This window comes from Rhipicephalus sanguineus, chromosome 3 (genome assembly GCF_013339695.2).
Source record: "Rhipicephalus sanguineus isolate Rsan-2018 chromosome 3, BIME_Rsan_1.4, whole genome shotgun sequence".
Classification (NCBI taxonomy): domain Eukaryota; kingdom Metazoa; phylum Arthropoda; class Arachnida; order Ixodida; family Ixodidae; genus Rhipicephalus; species Rhipicephalus sanguineus.
Genome location: NC_051178.1, coordinates 199,640,881 through 199,666,642, shown reverse-complemented (window position 1 = coordinate 199,666,642; position 25,762 = coordinate 199,640,881). Strand labels below are relative to the sequence as shown.

The window sequence follows — 25,762 nt, the reverse complement described above, 5'->3', positions numbered from 1 at the left end:
TATTTGATTGCTGCCTTCAGAATTGGTTTTTCTGTAGTGGCAGGGATTTTAAGATGTTTAAAGAAATTATTTGGGACTGTAATTAAAAAAGTTAAATTAATTAACTTTTTAATTAGTGGAGTTAGGTGGTTGTGTCAAATCGGAGAATTGAAGTTCTTCATGGCAGAAACCCAACCAAACTTTGAGATTTCGAAAAAGTGGCATCTAGTAATAATTACGAAGTAATGAAATTCAACCAAATTCAATGGTGAAACCTAAACAGAAACATGGAAGAACGCAACCGCCACATTCTTCTGAGATGTCCAAAATTAGTGTAAGACTTTTTCTGTAGCGCTAGGAATCTTAAGACGGTTAGAGACATGACTTGAGACAGTAATTAAGAAAGTTAACTTAATTAACTTTTTAATTAGTGGAGTTAGGTGACTGTGTCAAATCGGAGAATTGAAGTTCTTCGTGCCAGAAACCCATCCCAACATTGAGATTTCGAAAAAGCGGCCTCTAGTAATAATTACGAAGTAATGAAATTCAACCGAATTCAATGGCTTTCGCTGTTGAAAGCTGTTGCATTTCGTTGAATTCCATTACGCCACAGCAATTACTAGAGGACGCTTTTTCGAAATCTCAAAGCTCGGATGGGTTCCTTCCATGAAGAACTTCAATTCTCCCATTTGACACAATCACCTAACTCCACTAATTAAAAAGTTAATTAATGTAACTTTCTTAATTACTGTCCTAAATGATGTCCTTAACTACCTTAAGATTCCTGCCGCTACAGAAAAAGCAATTCTGAAAGCCCCGAGCAAATATCGCATTTTCCTGATTTTTTGAGAAGGTTGGACACATTTCTTGAAACACCCTGTATATGCGTGAGTAGCACAAGTCTATAGACATATGTAAACTTAAACTGCGCTTAGGACGAGACATCAGAGTAGAAGCAGACAGGACAAATGCAGACTAACAAATGATTTATTGAAAACACCAAACTTCCCTCCTGGAACAATGCGGGTGCGCAATAACAGTCATAACTGCCTGACGAAAGCACACTACCCCACCAAGACCCCTGTCTACACAAGAAAACCTCTTTACACAGATGTATCACTGATGCACTTATCTGGGCCATGTCTAACTATCGACGAAGCTTCCAGGATTTCACGTGCCCTTTGACCCTTCGCTCGCCCTAACACCTTCGTACTAGTAAAATTGGCTTGCACTTCTTTGCACATGTGCTACAACAAGTGCTTCGCACATGTCTAAGCAAACATGAGCAGACATGTCTGCTTTTACTCTCGTGTCTCGTCCTAAGCGCAGTTCAAGTTGACATAATATGTCTTACCAACTAGCCCCCCCAACGCACGCTCCTCAAGTGTAAATGGACAGGACAACTTTTCTCAACGTTAGCAGCATTTTTTTCTCTTACAATGCACAACTATCAGCTTGTTAGTGCAGAATTAATGTTAGTTATTAAATGTTAGTTCGCAGTTAGCACTTGTTTGTTTTGTGTCTCTTTGTTGTGGTGCAAATTCTGCACTAAAAGGCTGATTAGTTGTAGATTATCAGCTAGTCTGAACATTGCAAAGTTACAATGCGTTTCTTGCCAAAAAGAAAATGCCTCTAGTGGCATGTGTACATAAGAGTAAGACCTCAGAAACTAACAAAAACAGTTTATTACAAGTTTCCCCAACATAAATAAGCTTCATCCAAAGAACACTGTTCACAATATGAAAAATGATGTTGCAAAACAAAATATGAACTCAGCAATGAACATGAAGATATGCAGCTGAAGCTGCCCTGCATCACAGTCGGCATCGGCATCTTTTTTTCGTTGTAAGCTTGTGCAGCCACGTTGTGTTCTCTTCTGTACGCATCAGGAGCTGTAGTTAAGATCAGGAGTTGAAATTGAAGTAGTCGAATGTAGTTGTAGTTTGCGCTGCTTCCGGTTGCGCAATAGATGTAGAATGGCCTTGGCTGGAATTCAATGGCAACGGCATGCTTGAGCTAGCAACTGTGTCGATGCGCTTGCGGCTTTGTGGCAATGGTGCGGGCCCTTTCCTTTGTGGAGTGGGTGCTGCCTCTCTTTGAACGACTGCTACTACGCTGCCACTTGGAATGCGGCAACGATCCCTGTGATAGAGAAAGTCATACAACACATTCCTTCACTCAATTCATTTCATGACTTCATTTCAGTCACATTTCTTCAGATAATTTATTCACTTGCTACTTATTAGTACTTTCGCAATGTTCAAGTTGCTTTTTTTTTAAAGGCCAGAGCACTGCACAGTGTGTACAGCTAGTACTGACATATAGTATACATACTTCTATGTGGTATATGGATGAACATCCCTGCTTGAAAAACAGGAACGATGAAGAAGCTAGCACAACATTATTAAAAGCAAGGCTAATTTGCTTATAAAAAGTCATACATCACAGCCCAGTTGTACATCATGTCACGTCAGTGCCTAACGTGATGTGCATGTGAATGAAATTTCAGATGCTTTACGGATCACATTCAATTTTTTCAGACATGACATGCTCACTATGTTGTAAAACAGAATATGTGGCGGCTCATTGCCATAGCTCAAATTGTCACTTCACTTCCGTGCAACTTTAAAGCAAACCTCTCTAGAAGCGTCTGGGCGAGTTTTGATGCATTGAACTGTGTCGAAAGTAGAGGCCTGGTTATAACATTTGCTATTATGCTATTCTAGACAACACCGCAGGTTAACGCTGGCCAACTGCAATAGCGGAATTGGCACGAGTGCTATGGACCTGCAAATTTTTTTGGGCTTTCTGTGAGCTGTACAACCACTTGTGTAACACTTCTGTGAAATTCATGCTGCAACATGTGCCTGAATTACCGAAGGGAAGTTGGGCCCTCGTCAGGTGTATTAACACACCTTTAGCCCAATTTCCTCGGTATACAGTGTTCGCTGTACACACTTTGAAATAGATGAAATCCTAAATGTGGTTGCTAGCTCTGAGGTTCAACAGAACTAGTTTTTTACGCTCTTATTTCACTGAAATGAGTTTTTTCAGACAGCGCTATATTATTTAGACATTTGGAACAGGACTGTCACTTCTGTGTAGAAAAAATAATAATAACTGGTTGGCGACTATTTCACATAAAATGCCAAATTTCAACATAATGAAATTTCTACATAACAAAGTAAAGTATGAATTTTACCGACTCGTCATAAAGAAGTTTAGTGGTCTATTTTCAATGTGCCCTTAATAAGTCATAAAGTAAAATAAAAGCAAACAAATAAACAGGTAAATAAATCAATAAGCACAGCACTCACTTGTAGGCTGTTACGACAACATTACGGAAAGGTTCCTGGTCGTAGCTTTGGGTGTCGCAGCCAAAGAACTCTGCAAGCTCGTGCACTGCTCTGCGCTGCTCTCGGTTCATAGACGGGAAGCAATGGCTGCGGAACTTCTGCTTCGACTAGTCACAATGAAAAGACAGGATGAAAACAATCAACATCCTTTCAGAAAGATCACGCTCACAAGTATTCATGCTTAGATGTGTGTCCTCCTCAAGTATCTCATGAAGTGAAACACTAAAACCCCAATGGCCGTGCTTCTTGCTTGTTTTTATATAAATAATCAGTTGGCAGTCCCTGATGGCTTCCATGGACGCAACACGAATGCTGCTGCGTGATATCCTTTTGGGTACCACATACATAAAGCTACCAGGTCCTCCCATAATGGAGAATATTCAAAGTAAGTGATTGTTGTGAGGAGTACAAGCACTAGGCTTGTGCGAATAGTAAATTTTAGGTCCGAAGCGAATTCAAAGCGAATAGTGATTTGGTCGAAGCGAATTCGAATAATTTATACCACATATTATAAAGAAAAATGAGCATATTTGTCATGACCCAACTAACCAGCGCAATATTTTTAAAGTTGAAACAAGGCATATGCATATGTCATTCTTTTTGGTTCAAAGGGAAGTGGAAGCAACTTTGTGTAACAGCAAGATTTGACTTTCGGCAGAATGCAAGTGATAACCTGTAAAATATGTTAATTAAAATTTACTGTACTTAGAGCATATAAGCCGGTATAACAAGCTTACTTAAAAAATGATGAATCAATGCGAGGGTAATACAGTAAAGCCTCATTAATTCGAACTCTGTTATATCGAAATCCCGCATAATTAGAAGGATTTCTTGGGCCCCATATTTTGCAATGTAAATTTGAGTGGATAATTTGAAGCGGCAGTCAGTACCAGCCCGGTTAATTAGAAAACTTTGGGTGCCATGTGCCAATTCCCCGATCCCAACTTAGCCACAAATCCGCAGAAATGATGGCCCTTAGGAGCTACAAGGCAATGCACTGTAGCGATACTAATGAGTGACAAGTGAAGCATCCCAGCCTCGCTGCTGCCAGCGCAAGAAAAAAACTAAGCAAAAGGCGGTCTCGTGGTCAGCTGAAATGTGTGCCTGCGGAAAAGACGTGCTTCACTGCAACACAGCGGTGACACGCGGGCAGCATGACACATGCTTCTCTGAACGTCAGCGAGTCATGATTTACCCATTCTTTCTGGGAAAATTGAGAAAATAATAAGGGGCGGTCTGATGGAACTCGCGATGTATGCGAACCTCCGAATGGCGGTTGTTCCGGCAATTTGCACCCTTGCACTGCTGGCAGAGTACCTGCAATGCCTACTTCGAAAACTCAGTTCAAAAACATCAATGATCATCTTTTCTTCCCAGAACACATCACTGATTCTGTCACATTGGTCATTATTAAATTATTTATTTTACCAGAAAGAATGGACGAATGGTCGCATCATGACGCGCTGATGCTGCGAGAAGCAGGTGACATGCTGCCCGCGTGTCACCACTGTGTTGCAGCGAAGCACGTATTTTCTGCAGGCGCGCATTTCAGTTGACCACGAGACCGTTTTTTTTCCTCTTTTTCTTTTTTCTTGCGCTGGCAGCAGCGAGGCCCGCCGTTTCCCCGGTTTAGGACCAGGTGTTGCTGGAAGACATAACCCTTGTAGCCGCAATCTAGCAGGAACAGCAAACGACCACCTTGATTACTTCCAGTAATTCAATGTTCCTTGCATCTCGCTTTTTGTGTATTTGATTGATTTGAAAACCTGCTTAATTAGATTTTTCACAGTCCCAGTGATTTTGAATTAACGAGGTTTTACCGTATGTTCATTTAAACTTAAAGTGGGGCATCGCGATGGTGCAAATTTCTCCTGGAAACGTGTGTTCACGGTACAGCACACCTCCACTGCAGTGAAACCACTTTTACAGGGGGGGTTACATGCGGTTTATGTGTCTATTCGTTCATTTCGAATACTTTGAAATTTCCTAGAATTTAAATTCGTTTCGAAGCGAATTCGAATACTGTAATATTCGTTCGAATATTCGAAGTGCTCAAATATTCGCACAAGCCTAACAAGCACCTTCTTTTTTTCTAGTATTTTACCATGCTAATGCGCAGTACGGCAGATACGAAGAAACTGCGTGATGTTGCAAATACCATTTAGAATAGTTGTGCCATTTTGCCATTTGTATGGCACGCAAGATAAGATGCAAGTCACTGAAGCACAAGCTTTCAAACCAAGGGTTCACAATATGCAAAAGTTGTGCATTCCATAGAAGCCTGCAGCAAGCTGACTTTGTTTGAATGCAGTTTATGAGAACTAGGGTTGCTGAGTTTTCAAGATTTCGAGTGTGAATCTCATGCATATAAAAATAACATGACAAGGCCATGAAATTTTTCCACTGTCTAACCAAAATAACCAGAAAATATTGCTAAGCGATTCCTGCAACCTCTGCCCCAAAAGACTAGGAGCCTTTGTAGCTGCATGGAAGTTACTGTGCTTGACAAGAAGGCTGTATCCTAATGGCAGTATTACATTGTGCCATCCTTACTGTATATGTTACGTTTCAGTGACAATATAAGAAAATATTGCAGCTGCAGTTCACAACAGCTATGGCAATATGCTGCCAAGAACAAGGTCCCATGTTCATTTCATGAGCACAGTGGCCATACTGGAGGTGAAAATCAAGAACACTCACGTACCACACTTTCAGTACAACACATTAATTAAAAAAGACTGGGTTGTTGAAAATGCCCTGGAACCCCCAAAACGATAATTCTTAAGAATCGTGAGACGCTAAACTACATTAATTTTGTTTCATAAAGTGTTATACCCATACAGATTCACCTGGTTGCTTTAGACTGCAACAATCGGAGCTTCTAGAGATATCTTTTTTTGCCTATACTAGTACTATCACTTTGCTAACTGACTTGTTTAAGGACAGCTGCTCTATGGCTCAGCATGCCACAGTAAAACACTGCCAACTCATCTCCTAGAAAGGTTATGCTGATGCTCACTTATGGCTCGAAATAGTCGGTGACCAATCTGATTCTTCTGCTATGACGAGAACATCTGTGTGGCTTTCATGCTCTGTGCACTCTGGTGATGCTCGCACTTTACAAGAGTCAAGCTTTGCCAAATAATACTACGCTGTAAATGCACTGTCACAAGCCCGTGCAAAATATGTAGTATCCAAATTGATGACACGTTTCATTCCATGGCATTCCATATGCAATAGAATGCTTATATGCCATAGAATGGCATATAATGAAAAAATGCATTAGCAAGGCAAATATACAAGTTACAAGGGACAGAATGAATGGGTCTTCTGGTCTGACTTCTCTATGCTGCTAGTTAAGCCGGTTAAAAGCTGCAAACCTCTGCATGGTAAAACAGAGGCCATGTTACCTGTCGTGCCGTTTGCACCAGCTGTGTCAGTGTTTGGTGCACCGAAAGCATAAAAGACGGGTTCTTGCGGGCTTCGTCTTTCAGGAACTCCGAGTAACATGGAGGACCCACTCGATTCGACACATCTGCATTCTGTATGTGCAGGGCATTCGCCAGTCGTCGATTTCGCTCCAACACGGCACATTCTTCGTCACACTCCAGCCTGGGTTAAAAGGAAATAGAAAAGGCCTTTCATTTAAATTTCACCTCTAATCTCCCATACACTGTTCAAGCTTGCCCAACAAGTCAAATTCATGACAGGCAATCAGCATAATAGCAACACAATGAAAAAGAGATGTACACAGTACTTTCCTCAGTGTTGCTTGTCTGAGATGGTCAGAACCTTGAAAGAAAACATGAGATGGACAAAACCTTGATAGGATACTCATTTCACTTGACCAAATGAATCCAACATTTCATTTGGTTTCATTTGGTTGTGCCTAACAAAGAATCAAGCTCCTCGGAATTGCCCTTTCTTTGTCGCTTCACTTGTTGTACCTTATGCTGTTTTCTCTTCTTGAAACCTTGTAAAACATGAGCTGAGCCACACCTCGCAAGTGAAAGCACCATCAGCGCAGAACTTGGAGCACCCTGACGAAGTTTTGTAAGCACTTTTGTTATGAATCCCACATTCCAGCAGACAAACAAGCAAGGTTACATGCCTGGAAGGCCTGCTTCGAGCTAGGTTGACCATGCGAGAGATGTCGACGCTCTCTCCAAGCTGGATGTCCTTGATCTTGGAGGCTAGCAGAGATGCCGAGAGCTGGTGAAAGCTTGGCTGCTGAGCCTCCGAGCTGCCGCAGGGAAGTTTCTCCGATCGTCGACCACATTCACACGAGATGCTCACCTGTGAATGTGAATCCAATGATACTTTGGCGAAGCCAACGACGCCTGCCTTCAAGCTGTTGGCCAATAGCGACGCTTCACTGGTATTTGCAGTCGCACTGGCATTTGTTGCTACTGTGTATTGCCAATTTTGTTCTCAACTGTGTGGTTTGCCCAAGGAAGAATATTGAGCATTCACTAAGCAAGCATTGCCGTAATGCTACACTGTCATGGACTAAAGTGCTGTCTTGGATGGTGGAAACAATGGAAAGACAGCATCTTCTCTATGCCCTTCAAGGCAATGACTGCCTGCACTGCATCAAAGACTCCCTATACAAAACTGATGGGATGTCAGCGACAAATCTGACAACCTAAAAATAATGAAGATTTGAATATTTTATTCATAAAGTAGCAATCACATAAGGTGAAGAAGTGAGAGCAGATGCCAGATATGCAAGGAACAATTTTAGGATGTCATAAGACTGATTATACTGACTGCAAGGACCTTTTTCTGACTATGACACTTTGCACTATCGGACACGCTTTGGCTTGAAATGCTTTGACAACAACTCAAGTCCAGGCTGTGAGACTGCGTATCATGGGCCCATTTTTGATACCATGCACAGTTTTTTGGGGGCATGTTACATCTTTCAAGCAGATATGTTGGCTCTTTTAGATCACAAAAAGCATAAGCATACATTGATAAAAGTTTTCAAGATAAATGTGTGTAGGCGGTACTATAGTCCAAAGGGGTACTGACACAAAAAATTTGGTGTGGCATTTTTTTGCTGCAATATGTCGCTAAAGGCCTGTTAGTCATAACACAGCACATCGCTTGCTGCAGCGCACGTCAGATAATTAATTACAGTCTGTTTATTACCAACCAGTCTGTTTCGGTCTGGGAGAGCTATGAAAACGGCAAGCCGCCATGTGCAATTAACACCATCTAGTGCGTGAAATGGCACACAGAACTGTGACGCAATTCCGCGCTGTCTGCATTGTCTGCTCGAGTTATTTCGCATGCGGCATGTGCAGCGTGTTGTCGTTGCCGTCATCGTCATCATCGTCGCCTGGTGGCAAAGACTTTCTTGAGGATTCCACACGCTCGCCGTGGGCACAGACTCACGAGCAGCCGTCAAATAGTAGCCTGCTGGCGCAAGTGTGGCAAAAGCACAATGGCGACTATGACGTCAAGATTTAGCTGGGCATCTCAGAGCTCGGCTGCAGTGGTGACGTCAAGGTAGTTTGGGGTCACCTTCAGGTCACTTTGTATGATGTCAATGTTGCAAGGTGCGGCACTAGCACTGGATCGGGCACACAAACTTCAAAATCCATATAAATTATGTCGCAAGCTGTATTTGCTGTTCAGATTTGGTAGATGATATGTGCAAGTTCACAAGAATCGATCCTGCAGGCTATCTCGGCTGCGAAATTTTGTGTCAGTACCTCCTAAAGTAGCAACTGTGGCACTGCTACCAAAGTTGTCTACGTACAGTAAACTCTCAGTAAAAGGAAATCTGTTAAACAGCATTGCTGCTCAAATGGAACAACTGCCTCTAACATGACTAGTTCTATGCCGGAATTCTGCACCCCTGTTCATCTCTCAGTAAACGTAACTACTGTTAAAAGAAACATATTTTCCTGGTCCCTTCAGGTTCTGTTTAACGAGAGTCTACTTTACTTATTATAAAGCAATAACCGATTAGAGTTGTTGATCCAATCAAATTCTCACCAATGTTTTGCACGTAGAAGCCACCGGGCACGGGGTGTCTGGGTGGCAGGGCTCCCCACAAGGGTGGCCACATGATGGCCGTGGTGTCACGCAAGGCTGGGTGCATGCCTGTGCAGAACCCTGAGGACGGCACTCGCCCTCATGGCAAGTCTGTTGGCACTGGTGCTGGCCACAGGGCAAGTCACGTTGACACGGCCGCCCACACGAAAGGCCTTCCAGAAAACAGGGCACAGCCCGGCGTTTCTGCAACAAAGCCACAATACGAGTCAAGGGAAGCAAACGCCTGATGGACTTGCTGTAAGGCTATTGGTGGTCAGTGGATCTATGATTTCTAAAGTTAGTGCAAGCCATCTGAAGAAGCAAGGGACAACTGCAAGTTTACAACTATGTTTAGCTGCACAAAGCCACATAAAAGCAAGCTATAATCCAATGTTTATGGCAGCCACAGAGAACCTTACTTATGATTGCAAAGAAGCTTCTCTGTCAGTTACGATTCCTCAATGCCAAACGGTCTCGTCAATGTGCCACAGCGCTCTTCATGAAAGGGCAATCTTTATGTTGGCGCAAGCACAGCTACTGTATTCCCCGTGCTTAGAGTCACATGACCTGATACTCACTGGCTGTTTGCTTCTTTTGTGGCTGGTAGACTATCGTGCACATGGTATGACATTTCCCCCTTTACATGCATGCACGTCCTTTCTAACCATCTGCATGCCCCTATGCAAACATCCTCCTTCGAGGAAGAAAAATTTGTATGTACCAGACCCCTACGAGGAATTCTCCAATAGTGAGAAAGTACTGCATCTATCACAACAATTATGCAGAGTACTCCATTTTTTTTTTATTTACCACTGAGACAAACTTTTGTTTCTGACTTTTATGCTTTGGAGTCAGTACCTGTCTGATAATCATGCAATTGAACTATAAGTGTTCTAAAATGACGTATAATTAATACTTGCATTGTTGATTATGATCATGTGGAGCACCCAGGCACTGACTATTAATAATCACTTGTGTGAAATCCTGCAAGGTCTGAAGGGTTATGAAAGGGAAAATTGACAACCACGCATTTGTAGCACAAAGGTAGAAGAAAATCTGCCAGCATCCTGGTTAGCTCAATTGGTAGAGCGACCTGCTTGTGTGCCTGCTACTTTGCATGATCCTTGTGTGCTTACATTTAGGTGCAAGTTAAAGGACCCCAAGTGGTCGAAATTTCCGAAGCACTCCACAACGGCATCTCTCATGATCATATTGTGGTTATGAGACATGAAACCAACAATTATTATTATTATTATTATTATCATTATTATTATTATTATTACTTTTGATCATCACCGGCATATTTACTTTGCTGCACTGCTCCTAGATGGCGCCACCATCCCTGTGCAGAGCATGGAGAAACAAGCCTTTGACACAATATGTTACATTAAAAACTGGCAAAGACACAAATTAATGGTTTTTGGAGGGTAGTACCCACAGAATGCTATCACATTAAAATTGTTCCCACAACCCATCCACTGCAGTGAAAACATTTAATTTGATGCAAACCTCATGGTGGCCGAAACACCATTTTTCAGTGAGTGTGGCACAGGGAGGACAGGCTGGGTCACTATGGCACGTGTGGGTGACAGGGTGTCCGCAAGGGTGTTCTCTGGCACATGGCTGGCCACACTCGGGAGGCCGTGTTCCGCATGCTATGGGTGGACTCAGCGAGGCACTGCCACAGTGGCAGATAAGGTCCTCAAAGCCTGTTGAAAGAAAAATGCAAAGCATTTTCCCATTTGTTCGTGATCTTGTACGTGGAAACCACCGATCTCCTGTCGGGTGCTGTTTATTTTTGTTCCAGTTGTCCCAAAGGTTCCAGGTGCACACAATGTGTACAGGCATATAGCGTTTTTCACTGGTTGAGCCAGAGCAGGTTTTCTTGCACCGCAGTGACAAAATCCGAATTTCACTGGTCCTGTCCTGTGCCGGGCAAGCTTCTGGTATCAGTTTGTGGCACACATTCGCAGACTTCCTGTACACTCCATCACGTGACCTTCCTGCTTCCCGCTGGAAATTTCGGATGTGCGAAATCTGAGCGCTTGCTTATGACACCCGCTCCGGATTGACCAGTGAAAAACGCCAATACTACTAAAGACTACCCGACAATATTACTTTGCTGTATCACAAGAAAAAAATATTATACAGTTTTTAATGAAACAAGTATCAAAAGGGGACGCCAAAGGCAAATATTAAGTCAACGTGCATTGTCGAAATGCCGTTCCAAAAGCCTCGCGGCGCTTGTCTCATGTCAAGAAAAAAAGCCTAAGTTTATCGGCATTTTGTCAGTTCAAAAGGTACATACAGTAGAATCTCGATGATACGATCACGGCTAATACGAATTTCGGGATGATACGAATTTTTCTGTGGTCCCGGCCAAGGCCCATTAATTTACAACGTGCTTGAGTACGGTTGTTACGAACTGATTTTTGACCCGCGTCGTTTGATACGAATAAACGCCGCCCCACCCAACGCAACGTTGGCCCCACCGACGGCCGCGGAAGATAGCAGCGTGCACTTACGGCGCTGGAATGCGTGCGGCGCCGCCGGTTTGGCACGTTGCCAGCGCCACCGGCGAGCAGCGCGCGACAGCCTCCAAAATCTGCGCGTATCGGAGGCCGGAGTGTGCCTTTTGCTTTCTCTTGAAGATTACAGATGGCGCTGGCCACGTTTTTTTTTTCTTGGTGCGGAGGCAGGCCGGCAGGCGGAGACGCCGGAGAGGTAGAGGCACGGCCCGCGGGAGCTTCTTTCTTCTATGCGTGCCGTCGGACGGAGTGGTTGTCGTTGCTGTGCTCGAGCCCGCGTTCTTGCTTTGTTGTGATTGTGCCTTTTTTGCCGAGTGGCAGCAAGCTATGTCTCGCAAGCGGAAAGCCCTCTCCTTTAAGGAGAAACTGGACATTCTTCGAAAGGTCGATGAGGATCCCAAAAGAAAACGGACGGAGTTGGCTAAGGAGCTAGGCCTCGCAACGTCGACATTAAGCACAATTGTTGGACAGCGGGACTCAATAATGAAGATTGTGCTTTCATTCAACGTCAACGCGAGGCAAGCGAAGACAGCCCAACACGTGAAGCTTGAAGAAGCTCTTCTGACCTGGTTTAAGGAGGTTACTGCAGCTGGTGTGAACATCGATGGCAAAGTGTTGCGTGAGAAAGCCGACGAGATCGCACTTGCTCTGCGCATCGACGGATTTCAGGCCTCAGGTGGGTGGCTGCACCGTTTCAAGACGAGACACGGTCTCGTTTACAAAAGCGTCTGTGGGGAAGCGAAGAAGGCTGACGAGACCGTTGTTAGCGACTGGCTCGCGAAGCTGCAGTCACTCATCTCTGGGTATGAGCCTCGTGATGTTTTTAACGCAGACGAGGCTGGCCTGTTTTTTAACCTTCAGCCTGAGAAGAGCCTTTGCTTAAAAGGCGAAGCGTGCCAAGGAGGCAAGAAAAGCAAAGAGCGAATAACGGTGCTTTTGTGCTGTAACGCCGACGGGTCGGAGAAACTTAAGCTGACGGTAATTGGCAAATCCCAAAAGCCTCGGTGTTTCAAGCGCGAGAGCCATTTGCCGTGCGTCTATCGCGCAAACAAAAAGGCGTGGATGACGGCGGCCCTGTTCGAAGAATTTCTGTCGCTCCTTGACAGAAGGATGGCCTGCAAGAATCGGAAGATTGTTTTGATTCTTGACCAGTGCGCCGCCCACCCGAGGCAAGTAACGCTTCAAAACGTCAAACTGATCTTTTTGCCCGCGAACACGACGACGCACCTGCAACCGCTTGACGCTGGAATAATAAAAAACCTCAAGCATCATTTCAAGGGCCTTCTTGTGCGCCGCCTACTTGCCAATATTGACAGAAAACACGAAGGCGACCTGCGGATAAGCCTCCTGGACGCCATCCATTTTATCGCTATGGCTTGGGATCGAGTAACGCCGACTACCATAGCAAACTGCTTTGCGAAATGCGGCTTCTTCAGGAGTTCCGAAGAGGTGCCCTCAGAGCAGGAAGAGCCAATTGAGGGTTGGGAACTGCTTGATGCTGGGTGTACAGCTGAAGACTTCTGCACGGCGGATGACAACCTCGCCACTTGTGGTGCGCGCACGGTGGAGGATATTGTTGAGGAGGCCACATGCGAGGTTGCCGATTCCAGCGATGATGGCGACAACATAGACGAGGGCGATGGTGAAGGACTACCACCGGCGGCTGAAACGCTGCACGCGCTCGACGTCCTGAGGCGTGCTATGGCCGCTGATGAAATCAGCGACGACACGTGCACGCGTTTTTACGGATTTCAAAGAAGTCTGCTGAGTGACTTCGCGAAAAAAAAGAAGCAGAAAGACATTAGAGATTTTTTCTGCAAGAAATAAATGTTTTTTTATGTGTTCCTAAAAATGAGTTTGCCTCTGACTGTTAATTTAGCTAGTTTTACATGTGTTTCGGTGATACGAATTTCGGCTAATACGAATATTTTTCGTGACCCCGCGGGATTCGTATCATCGAGATTCTACTGTACATATCTTCTTGGCATTCTTATATGTTCTTATGTATTTCTTGAGTATTTATACGCGTTCATTTTGTACACTGTTCGAACGTAACATTTCTTTTTTTGGATTACCCCCCTTGCGCAATGCCTCCAGGGGCCTGTAAGGTACTTTTAAATAAATAAATAAATAAATAAATAAATAAATAAATAAATAAATAAATAAATAAATATGCGGATGGAAAGCTTCCAATTCCTTCACTATGCACCAACTCATGTGTCAGTGACTGGTTTTGCAAACTCAAACAACTTTCTATTACCTAAACCTAGAACAAATCACGGCAAAATTACTGCAGTATTTTAACCAGTATACTTTTGGAATTCTTTGCCTGTCAGTGTAAAGAAGGGATTATTATAAATATTTTAGAAAGCCTTGTGTCCACACTTGTTAAACTCATAAATGCTTTGCAACATTCGTTCTAACTGCTTTTGTATTTCAGTACATATGCTTTGTTTCCTGCTTACCTGAACAATTTGCGTAACTTATTTTCTATGTTTACCACTGTTCACCAAAATATTGTTCTCTGATACACGATTTTATAGGTCTCACTCTCTGTCTGGCAGCTTTGAGACCTTCTTCTGTATTTACATATCTTTCATGCAATGTATCCCATGTACTTCTAAATAAAATCTTGAAATCTTGAAACTTACTTAAGTCCGCATATTAGATATCAACTAGCTTCAGATGACAGAAATCACTGAGGAATGTCGCTAAGTGCAATATGTCTTGTAGTTAAAGGATTATACTACTCCTTCCTAAACTGAAACATTTTCAGGATCGGCAGAGTGGTAGAGTGGCGTAGACTTGACACTATCTGTGCATTGAAGTTTGCCCCGGCAAACACTGTTTTAAATTTTGCATGCAATGTTGCATGCAGGTCGCATGTAAGCAAGTTTTGTCATCTGCTCTATGCTCAGCGTAGTAAGAAAAGGAAAACCCACAGAGTTGGAGCCCACTTGTGAATACCTGCCAAGCCACTGCAAATGCTGCTTCACTGCTCACTATAAGCCCAACAGATTAAAAGCATTCTACCAGTGTAGGCTTTCACTCACTGACATTCCAGCAGGAAGGGCAATTTCCCCTGTGGCAGGGCTCTTCACAGACATGCTGCCCACACGAAAGACGCTTGCCACACACAAGTGGGCAGCGGTGTTCGATGTCCACACAGCACAGGGCGAGGCACTTGTGGCGGCCACACTGGCGCCGCTTCTGACATCGCCGTTGACACAGTTCGGGACCCTGCCGCTCTAGAGACCCAAGCTCGGCACAAGGAAGCTCACGCGAAGTTGCGCCACACCGGCATCGCACAGCACTTGATCGGGTGCATGGTGGGCAAGGTCCCTCGTGGCACTGGGCGGAACATCGGTGCCAATTGCCTGCGAGAAGAGTGTTACATTGCACTTTACAAGCAGATCGATGACAATTAAAAGCATTTTTAAAAGCAGAAATTCAAAGAAACATTAGCAGCTTTACTCAAAGCTGTTGAATTATGTGTGGTAAAAATGAATAATGCACAACATAAATGAGAAATTGCTTAAGAATGAACATTTTGAAGAGTTGGAACAGGTTAAACATCGTAAATGGGCAGCGAAAATGACACAGTAATCAGCTTACCAGAGAGATTACTGAGGCCTACCACATAAAAAAGGCACTTATAATGTGCAACCATGCCATCAGTAGCTCTGCATGACAGTTACCAGAGAGATTACAGAGGCCTACCACATAAAAAAGGCATTTAATGTGCAACCATGCCATCAGTAGCGCTGCATGACAGTTACCAAAGAGATTACAGAGGCCTACCACATAAAAAAGGCACTTAATGTGCAACCATGCCATCAGTAAATCTGCATGACAGTGACATTCCATTTTTGATAGTTTTATAATATATAGTAGAAGAATGCACATATTATCACCTTTTTTTTTTACTCTTTGTAAGTGCATAGAACTGATGTCATCAATGTGAGACCACATCGGTAAAGGTGATGGTTTAAATAAATGTGCGCTTTCTAATAAGGTTTATTGCAAAACAGCATTATGATGTGTTCCTTCCTGCCTTGTGTCCTTGTTTTCTGCACTGCCTATTCAAGATGAGAAACTGCTCTTCAACTTTTTCGTTCACCTGTAACATACTTGTGCTGCAAACATGAATGATGTAACAGAGATCAAATGATCCGGAAGATATGTTTTGGATATCTTGAATTTCTAGCCACTGTTCAAACAGCGAGCAGAAATTCAGGATATCAAAACCAAATGTAAATATTAGGGGTGTGCGAATATTCGAAATTTCGAATATTTTTCGAATAGTGTTTGCTATTCGATTCGATTCGCACTGAAATTTTACTCTTCGAACTATTCGAACTTCCCAAAGACAAATGCAGTCAACGTCCGGTTGAAAATGACCCCTTCAGATTTTAAGTATGCTTCACCTCACTACACTCTCGTATTGCGGCAAAGCTGCCTTTCAAGCTCCGTTACGGTCCAACTTAGCCAAGAGACAGTCAACGTCTGATTGGAAGTGGTCCCTAGATTTTCAATATGCTTCACCTCCCACCCCCGTATTGCGGCAAAGCTGCCTTTCAAGGTCCGTTACGGTCGAACTTAGCCAAGAGACAGTCAACGTCCGTTTGGAAGTGGTCCCTAGATTTTCAATATGCTTCACCTCATCACACCCCCGTATTGCGGCAAAGCTGCCTTTCAAGCTCCGCTACGGTCGCAAATGTATCAACTCAAGAAAACGCTGGTTCCAATATGGAGATGAAAGATGTGGCAGAGTTGGGGGCTCAATTAATGCTGTTTTGGACCTGAAATTTGGGCAGGAAGTCCAAAATATCGGACGCCGAAGCTTTTTAGTATCCAAAATTTCAGATGTTCTTATATACCGACGTCTACGAGGCAGATTTGGAACTCCGGACTTGAAGGGAGCACACCCTTGTCTGCCACATCAGTTGGCCTTCCACAGAAGTTGAAAGAGAAGGAGAGGCTGAGGAAATGGCATCTCTGCCTATCACGTGTAAAGTGTTGTCGGCAACACTTTGGTTGCACCAAATCATGTACATAAATACAATTCGGCCTCTACATTGCCTCATTCTTGATAAGAAAGACAAAATGTGACCCCACCAGCGCTTCATCAACCTAGCGCAAAGAAACACTTTCATGTTGCTATCTCACAAGAACATACTTGGGGATTCTCTGCAACTTTTTCTGTAATTTCACTTCGAATTATTCGAAAAATGTTTGAGAAATATTCGAAAATTATTCGAAATTATTCGATTCGATTCGCACTCAATCTTTATTATTCGAATTCGCTTCGCACCCAAAATTTTGCTATTCGCACAGCTCTAGTAAATATCAATAGTGAGCTCTACCTTTTGGTCCACATTGGAGTAGCTTCCCACACGTATCTCCGCACGTAGGCACAGGATCCGAGCACGAGAGCCTGGGTTTGGCTCCCTCTATGCTCGCCAGTGGGCTCTTGCCGCATGGGCAGTGTGTTACGGAGTCCGGCAGGAGTGGGCAGGGGGCGCACTCGCCAAAGTGGCATTCCTCCTCGCAGGTGTGGAGTCCACAATGCAGGGACCGGCCACAGGGATCACCGCACGAAAACTCACTGGATGCGTTGGACTCCCGTGTGCAGAGCGCTTCCCTCTTCTGTTTGCCACAGAAGCACTCTGTGACAGCACAATCAGGGTCATCACGTGAGAATCCAAAAGTGTTTTACAGGCAGCTAAGCCGAGATATTGCACGAAGCCTGTTTGGTAGGGAATAATTATGAAAATAAGAGATAAAAAAAATGCCCACTACAGAAGAAAATGAAGAAACGACATTTCGACTACCGAAATCAGGGGCAACACCATACTATAGCCGAAGTTTAACTGAACCTGCAATTTTTTCACACTGAATTGTCATTGTTCATAGTGTTTTCTGCAAAATTTTGATGCTAGGAATGCTCTAAATTGTACCATGCTTCAAGATCTTTGACTGAATTCGTGGCTGAAGGCTGAGGTGGAGGTTTCCCATTTGTTGGGTGGTGGGGGGGAAGAAAATAAGGGGTAGTCAGGCTGGACCAACTGTGCATTTAGAAAATGCAGTACACAAAACAAATATGGCATTGCTGTGATAAAAATTTGAAAGTTTGTTTGTGCAAGGTTCATTCCAGCATTATCTACATGTCTAGAAAAAAATGCAGCCGTCAATTAGGGCTACTAAGGCATTTTTCCCCCCCCACCATAACTGACATCTTTGGTTGCAGGTACAAAACAGCAGTTCTCAGCTAAGTTTCAACAGCTTCATGCTCTTCTGAACATTAATTACACCAAGGTAGGATACAGTAAGGAGGCAGCATATGTACTTTATGTTGATTTATATCTAGATCTTTTACGTTATTAACAAAATTATCTGACAGCTTCCTTTTGTTTGTCCAGGTTGCAAGCAGCCTCACGGTGACATGTATTAGAATAAGAATGCTACATCTGTATGAATCAAGAAGCACAGCATATTCGGCAAAGAGGTAAGGAGTAAGGTAAAAGCAAATGGTAAGGTAATCTGAAAGTATACACCGATCAAGAATATAGAAGTAAAAAGGAAACCGTGGTAACTAAAAGATTAAAATTTCATTAGGCAAACAACAATCACCTCATCAGGATGCTTTGCCAAAGCAAGTGCAAATTTTTTCCTCTGATAAGTGTACAATGTCTGGCCTTGAAACAGATTACTTTTGGACGGTCACAGTGGCACTTTTCCATAAACCTGTGCAGTACGTCGATAAAGCTTAAGCTAGCAATCATAGTAAGTAGAAATCAAACATTAGAGTGTTCCTTTTAAGAGTTGAGTGCACTGCATCATCAAACAAAAGTGCAAACTACACACAGATCACTGAGAAGAAAGTCCATGAAAGTGTTTTGTATGTGTTTTACGCTGCCATTCAAATTTGCATTACAAAAACTATTCCAAGTATCAGGGTTAGGACAGGCACTGTACTTGCACATGGGACGCAATCCCAGCCGAGAGAAGCGTGGTTAGTGAGGGAAAGTAGCTCCAGCATGCTAGTTATGCCTGGTGTATTTTTGCAGGACAACAATACCTGGTGATTAAGCTCGGCAAATGCTTCTTTAAAAGTTTAAAAGAGGTTCATGCCACCAACATTACTGAATGCAATCAGTAAAGAACAGCTCTTTAACATCGGACAAATTTCACTTGAAGAACTACGGAGAGTGTTTCCCGACATAAAATCATTACCATAAACTCGTTTACTTTTTGTTTCAAAACTTTGCTCAGAGATGGTTATATATCATTTTGGTGTTTACCAAAAATGTTTTTGCTGTAAAAAAAATCTTATACGTGGCATGTGCAACCATGCTTCATTCCTGTATGTGAGCCATGTACAATGCATAGTACTATATGCAAATTTTATTGTTATTATTATTAATATTTTTTGCAACCACCATTATACAGATGTGTGTGTAGGGTGGCCAGGATACTCTCAAGCTGTTTAACCAGCATTTCTTCCCTGGTCTCCCGCAACATTGTTCATAGTGTTGCGAATAAAGTCAATTCAATTCAAAAGTGCAGGCTGGGAATAACATGTGAGGAAACATGCTGACATGCACAATCACAATTACTTTCTTCATTAATTGCAACAAATTTAAAACTGGTTCGATGTTTTCATAAGATAAAACGGTTTGTGCATTTTGGAAGACAATGTCACGGTGTGAAAAGATCGTGCAGCAAAGAAAACGCAGTCACACTCACTCTGTTGCACTATGCGGGCACAGGGATCGCAGGCACCTGCATGGCATTGCGCTTGGCAAGTGTGGATCTCACAGTTAAGCAGACGGCCACACGGCTCGCCACAGCTAACTTCCTGCTCCTGGCTGCATCGCACATGCTGTTGTGCATGCACGAAGAGGGTCACCCATGAATAGAGAAGCAGAGAAAACCCATTATTATGCTCACTTCATCATTACCAGCATAGACAACATCATCACATACGAAGTAGCATTATCGATCGTCCCGAGACTTTCGAATACACGTTTATTAAGTAAAAGAATTTGCTCCTCAAGTTAACACCAATCACAGACATAGACACACAGGTTAAATATTAGCGAAGACATACAAACAGACCAACAGTATGTTGCAGTCGAGTGGACACAGTACGTTCAGTTATATTCCCAAAAGGCCTCTTCACACATTGTTATAATGGAAGTAATGGAATGCTAATTTACCTTGTAGCACCAATCTTGGAGGCATCTGTAAACTCTTGCAAGTCTTACGATTTCTTCTAGTAAATAGATTGGCCTTGTACCTGTTACTTACACGTGGGCACTCGAAACCTTAGTTCGTGGAACTTTGTCAGCTAGATATAAATGCGGCAATTTGTTGATAATTTATTTCACAGCAAATTTTGATTATTGGTATTTTGACACTGCTGATAGCCCAGGATTCTTTCTAAGTAGGTATGGTCTTTTTACTAAATAAGACTCAGTTAGGTGACAAGTTTCTCCTTTAGACTCGACCTCATAGACAATATGATAGTATTGCCCGAAACAGTAGACTTAAACGTCAATAACTGCTGCCCAGCATCAGTTCTACTATTGCAATACATGACCTAAAGTCAACAGTGAGGAAAAAGTTCAATAGCAGAAATTTATCAGCTGACAAAATGTTGCTATTTGCTGTGCAAGTAAAATATACATCTACTGTCTGATTGAAAAGACAGAATTGCGCTATGCGCCAAAGGCAATAGTTTGAATCTCTGTTTAGAGAAAGGATGGGAACAGGTGGTATATAGATAACTAATTCATTGTTGCAGTTTAACGTCCCTTAAACACGATATGATTATGAGGTGGTATATAGATAGAAGAGGTGGTATCCATTGAGGACCACTGGCCTACGGTACCCTGGTGAGCTTTCCACACGGGCACGGCCTTCTCACAGTGGCACTGCAGGGTGGGCACTGCCCTGGATGGCATTGAAGATTGCAGCGGTGCATGCACATGGAAGACGCACCCCTTGACCGGCCACACATCTCGCCACAGCTGTGCGGCACCCCGTACCGGTTCCACTCCGGGTTCGCTCGCTTCCCGCAGAAGCAGATGTAGCGGTCGGGCACCGCCAGCACAGTGCCTTGGCAGCCAGGACATCGCCACCCACCTTCTGCAGTCATACACCAGAGAGCATATCTCTACAGCACTGAAACAACAGCAAATATCTGACAATATGTAACAGACCTACGGCACACACTAATTACGGATAAAAAACAGTAAGCTTCGCTGCCATCAAGGTGTGGAACACTCTGCCTTTGGAGGCCAACTTCTCGTCCTCAATATTTAAATTCAAACATTCAGTTCACCATTATTTGAGTCACTAATGTACATACATATGTCACTACCATTCCTTTTTTGCCTCTTCTACAGTGCATTTTGTGTATCCCTTATTTTAGTTAATTTAGTTAATTTTTTTGTGCGTGTATTCATTATTAGTATTAAAATCCTAATGATTGTCTCTGTGACAATTTGTTAGCCTTTGCTTATTTACTCACCTATTCTGTATGTGTATTTCAGTATCAAATAGTTTTATTGTCATATCTTCCCATTTGCCACTCCTATGTTCTGTATGCAATGTATGCACGTATTTTGCAATTTTGCTTCTGGTTTTATTGTTCTTTTATGTATATTATAACAAGAGGTCCCATTGCAGCATTCACACTAAGGGTCCTCTTTCCGTATAACTCTCTGTATATGTAACCGCCCACATAAGTACGTTCAATAAAATGAAACTGAAAATGAAGCTGCAGTAAACTTGAGGAATAAGCTTGTACTGCTGCTCATATGGCTTCAGAGGCTTGGGGGCATGTATTCACATCATTAGGAACATTACTTCAGTTTTATTTGTATGAATGTACGAAATGTGTAACAGCCAAGAGTTCATGCATGATTGCTGCTACCATACAGGCGTGAATTTAAACCTTTCCCATATGTGCTCGCTTGTGCTCCTCGCAGTTATTCCAGCTACGTTTTTATCTTGCCCCCACATGCTGAGCCCATTGTTTTACAGGTGCTCTTTCAGAATGTGCTTAAGCAAAAAAAAGTGTAGGAATGTTGCCATGGTATGTTTCTAATATTGTGTGTATTTAACAATGTTAGATATAGTGCCTTAATTTTTTCCTCTTAGCAATCAGCAATTACCTAACCTTACTGAGATGTCACAACCTCTTAATCAACAGAGGACTGCAACACATGATCCGAGATCTCAGCCAAATACTGTGGTTGCATGCAAGGCAGGGAATCCACAATTCTGTTCCAAGAGACTGCATTCTCTTTCACTGACTCATAGAATTTATCATACTGTCTGTTTCAATATTTGAGCTTTCAGATTTATCACAGGTGTGATGCATCTAAAAACACAGCTGCTGGTCATGTTATCTTTTCTTCTTAATAAAGTGCTGAAAAACGAGCGTCTGTTATGTCCATAAAGAGACCCCATAAATAACAATATGGTGCTTTCAACAGGCAGTGCAAGCAATTTCAATGGCCCGGTACCATGGTTTTGAAAAGTTTGAGCAAATTGATGGACCGATCTTGGAAGGTCCTACCAAAGTTTAGTGCCGTGATCAACACAACATTTTGTGTCTACACAGTTGCGCAGCTTCAAGCATGGAAATATATACAGCTGGAGAGAGAGATAGGGGTTTCCAATCCAGGCATGGCAAGGGTTGTATTAGTATATTATAGCATATAGTAATTGTTGATCAAGGAACACAGCTGCAGCAGCATTCCTCTAGCCATATGACATACATTTTAATGTCTTATTGGAAATGATTTATGAGATAACACCTGACACATTTAGCACCTCCAGAGACCACTTCAAAATAAGGCCAGACAAAAAGAAAGTCACGTGACGCACTGAACATCTCACTTTAAAATATGGCAAGATGAAAAAAAAAAAAAGATGTTCGCATGCATGACTAACCTTTCACAAGAGCAGCAGGTGAAAGTGCCCACTTGCGGGCGCAGGACAGATGAAAGATGTGGTAGCAGCTTGAGCAACTCCAGATAGCGTCGGTACCCCGAACTCGTTCACAGCACACCATGCATTCATACTCGCCAGAAAGCAGCTGATCTGTCAGCCGATCTGCAGGAATGGAAATGAACAAGTCAGCATTGACAATGTTGTTCATGTGTAAGGACATGTCATATTTGTGTTGCTTCATTACGGAGCACCTGGGGATCTTATTTCATTGGGGGGGAGTCAGTCCTCCCTATATGTGTGCGCATGTGTGTATGTACGTATACATGCATAAAAAACGAATTTTTTGGGGCTATCAACTTCAGTCTACTGGCTCGAAATGAGGAATAAAAGCCAAAGAAAATATGTGATGCAAGCAACTACATCCCCTGTAAAATCCTTTGAACCAATGAGCTGGTTTGTTACTTGCATCAAGATCAGTAGTGCTTGGTATAACAATTTTCGTATGATGAATTATCAGTCGCTTGTGTGGGAGAATTTGTGATCGACAACCTTGCAGACAAACTATCCTCCACATCACTGTCATATCACAATGGTAGCCACATAAGTGCAGAATCATGAAATTACATTTAGGGACAAATGAAAGCAGCCCTCGAACTTGTGTCAATCAGATGAAGACACACATTAGCTTAAGCTTAAATCAGTGAAGTCACACAGATGTACTGGTGCAGGAATTTCAGTATAAAATTCACTGCAACTGTAGCTAATTTTCTTCTTAATACAGTGACCTCTTACAGTGAAAGTAACAACAATAGCTAGCAAAGAATACTTTATCAGCACAAATTAATTAGGCATTTCTCGTTAGTGTCCCTTTAAGCGGCCACCTCTCAGAAAGCACTGTGAGCAGCTCAACAAAAACAACTTGCGGATAACTAGATATTCTCTAACCTTTCTGCGGTGCATCTTCGGGTCTTGGCATTTGGGGGTAGCTTCGAGATGAGGAGCCTTGTTTTTGATTTGTACGCGCTAAGCTCACAAAATATTGCTGCCTCGATGAGCTCGGCTGGTGCCTCAGGTTTGCTTCTTGAAAATCAGACCTAGAAAAATTGTGCCTATGATTGCGAGTATGGTTTTTAACCTTGCCACTCCTCTCACTACTCTGAATACTTTGCTGGGCCTCATTAACATCATCATTGAAATTCTGTTCTGTTCGTGAATGTTCACTGTGACGACTGTTTGGTCTGTTCCTGTTGTCTCTCCAATCATTTTGCCTTTGCTGGTAACGACCCTTCTGTGGAAGTGCCGCTCCCTCTCCGTAGTCTCGGTACCTTTGTTGCCAATGAGTGTTTGAGCCAAAATCCTGGCTCCATCCAGCTTGATGACTGGCCTTCGAGTTTCGACTCCTCACACGAGGTGACCCCCTTCTGTCATCGGCTAACTGCCTGCAAGGCCCACCATTGCTATCTTGCTGCTGGAAGGATTTTCTTTCCTTGCTGTCTCTGACTTGCTCCTGCACTTGGTCAGTTCCAAGCGATGCATATTCCAACTGTGATTCACCCGGGCCTGCAGATGATCGACCCGGTTCATTTGGTTCACGATGTCTTTGTGTTCTCTTCCGCTGTGTGTCCTTTTTGGCACCAACACTGCGCTTAGCGTGTCCCTGTCCCTGCACTTCGTCACGGGATGACGACCCGGGAGAGGCAACAGTATTCGCACTAGGGCCCTTCTTGCCACGTTTCCCGCGCGTAGATTGAGGACACTGAGCGGATGCATTATCGGCAGCGTTCTCCTGAGTCCCAACTCCGTCAGAGGCTTCGCAGTGCGCTTGCTCTTGAGGTGGAACATCCTCCCATCCTCGCTCATCAGTTACGCGGTCGTTGGGAGCGACACGGGCTCTGTTTCGCGGCCTCCGATCGAACCTGAATGGTTCTCCTTTACGACGACTGCGATCTTGAGTACTTCGCCTCGGCGCCTCGGCCGCAGTACAGGGCTCGGATTTCTGTTTTGAGCGTTGCTCGGTGCGAGAGGTGTTTCGGTGGACGGCGTGGCGCTCACGAGGTCTCTCGGAGTCCCGGCCCCAAGGCGGTGAATCAACGGGCTGGCTACTGTTCACGTCATAGTAGTAGGTTCCTGCAAACTCGACGCCACCGTTGTGCAAACTGTGTCCACGGTGGTCCCCGTCCCATCCACCACACGCGCCGTAAGCTTCGTAAGAGCTGCGATCCTCCATCCTGAACAGCTGAAACTGGGCTGCTTAATCGAAGTCCGCCGACGTAGCGTTTAGAACGCCAGCCGATTCACCAACTAATTAAAGCCGACAGCTGTCCTTGCTTACTTCCTGCTGAGCAATAATGCCCCTGGGTTAGTTCTAGCCGCACACAAACGATCAAAATTCGCGAATGGCACCGGTACAATATGACGTTTGCACAAAAACAGTAACCGATGTAGCACTGGGCTTGAACGCTTCCGCACGCAGAGCATCAATTCACACGCTCATTTGCGATGAGGATGTCACACCGGACGCTCCGGCGCCCCCTAAATAAAATGTCCAGAACGTTGCGCCGAAAATGCACAGCACTCGTAAGAACACTAAATGCAAGTCGAAACTAACCGGCGGTTTTTCACCGGATTGGTTACGTACGAAATAACAACCTTCATTACGCAGGCAGGGCCTGGCCATAGAAGGAAGTTAGGAACCGTTGACGAAAAGAGGATGGACAACTTTGTGGAAGGATGTAGGTGGGATGTAGTGGCGCCGGTTGCGCCCCCTTGACGGGCGTTTTTCGTCGATGCAACAAATAGGCATTGCTCGTTTCACGTTTTTCGTGCCATATTCCTGTTCGTCTCACAAATTCAGATATTTAAATGTGAACATTTCAAAAGATACCT

At 43.6% G+C, this 25,762-nt stretch overlaps 1 protein-coding gene across 1 annotated transcript; it reads right to left on the bottom strand.

Moving 5' to 3' along the window:
• Positions 1–1,649: 1,649 nt before the first annotated feature.
• LOC119388069 (transcriptional repressor NF-X1) lies at positions 1,650–25,546 on the bottom strand. Its single transcript, XM_037655684.2, has 12 exons — positions 23,822–25,546; positions 22,877–23,038; positions 20,805–21,061; positions 19,658–19,793; positions 17,275–17,577; positions 14,962–15,285; positions 10,890–11,089; positions 9,342–9,584; positions 7,447–7,631; positions 6,746–6,947; positions 3,297–3,442; positions 1,650–2,121 (listed from the first exon to the last, which is right to left on the bottom strand). Exons 1-12 carry the CDS (start codon positions 25,101–25,103, stop codon positions 1,884–1,886), a joined length of 3,678 nt encoding a protein of 1,225 aa, XP_037511612.1. The 5' UTR covers positions 25,104–25,546; the 3' UTR covers positions 1,650–1,883.
• Between the last annotated feature and the right edge of the window lie 216 nt (positions 25,547–25,762).

Excerpts from the sequence above, each read along its gene's own strand:
- LOC119388069 (XM_037655684.2), bottom strand. The coding sequence starts at position 25,103 with ATGGAGGATCGCAGCTCTTACGAAGCTTACGGCGCGTGTGGTGGATGG. Across the intron at positions 21,062-22,876 it reads ACCTGCTGCTCTTGTGAAAG|AAGGTGGGTGGCGATGTCCT; the intron begins GTTAGTCATGCA and ends GTATGACTGCAG. Across the intron at positions 11,090-14,961 it reads CCCTTCCTGCTGGAATGTCA|GCTTTGAGGACCTTATCTGC; the intron begins GTGAGTGAAAGC and ends TTCTTTCAACAG.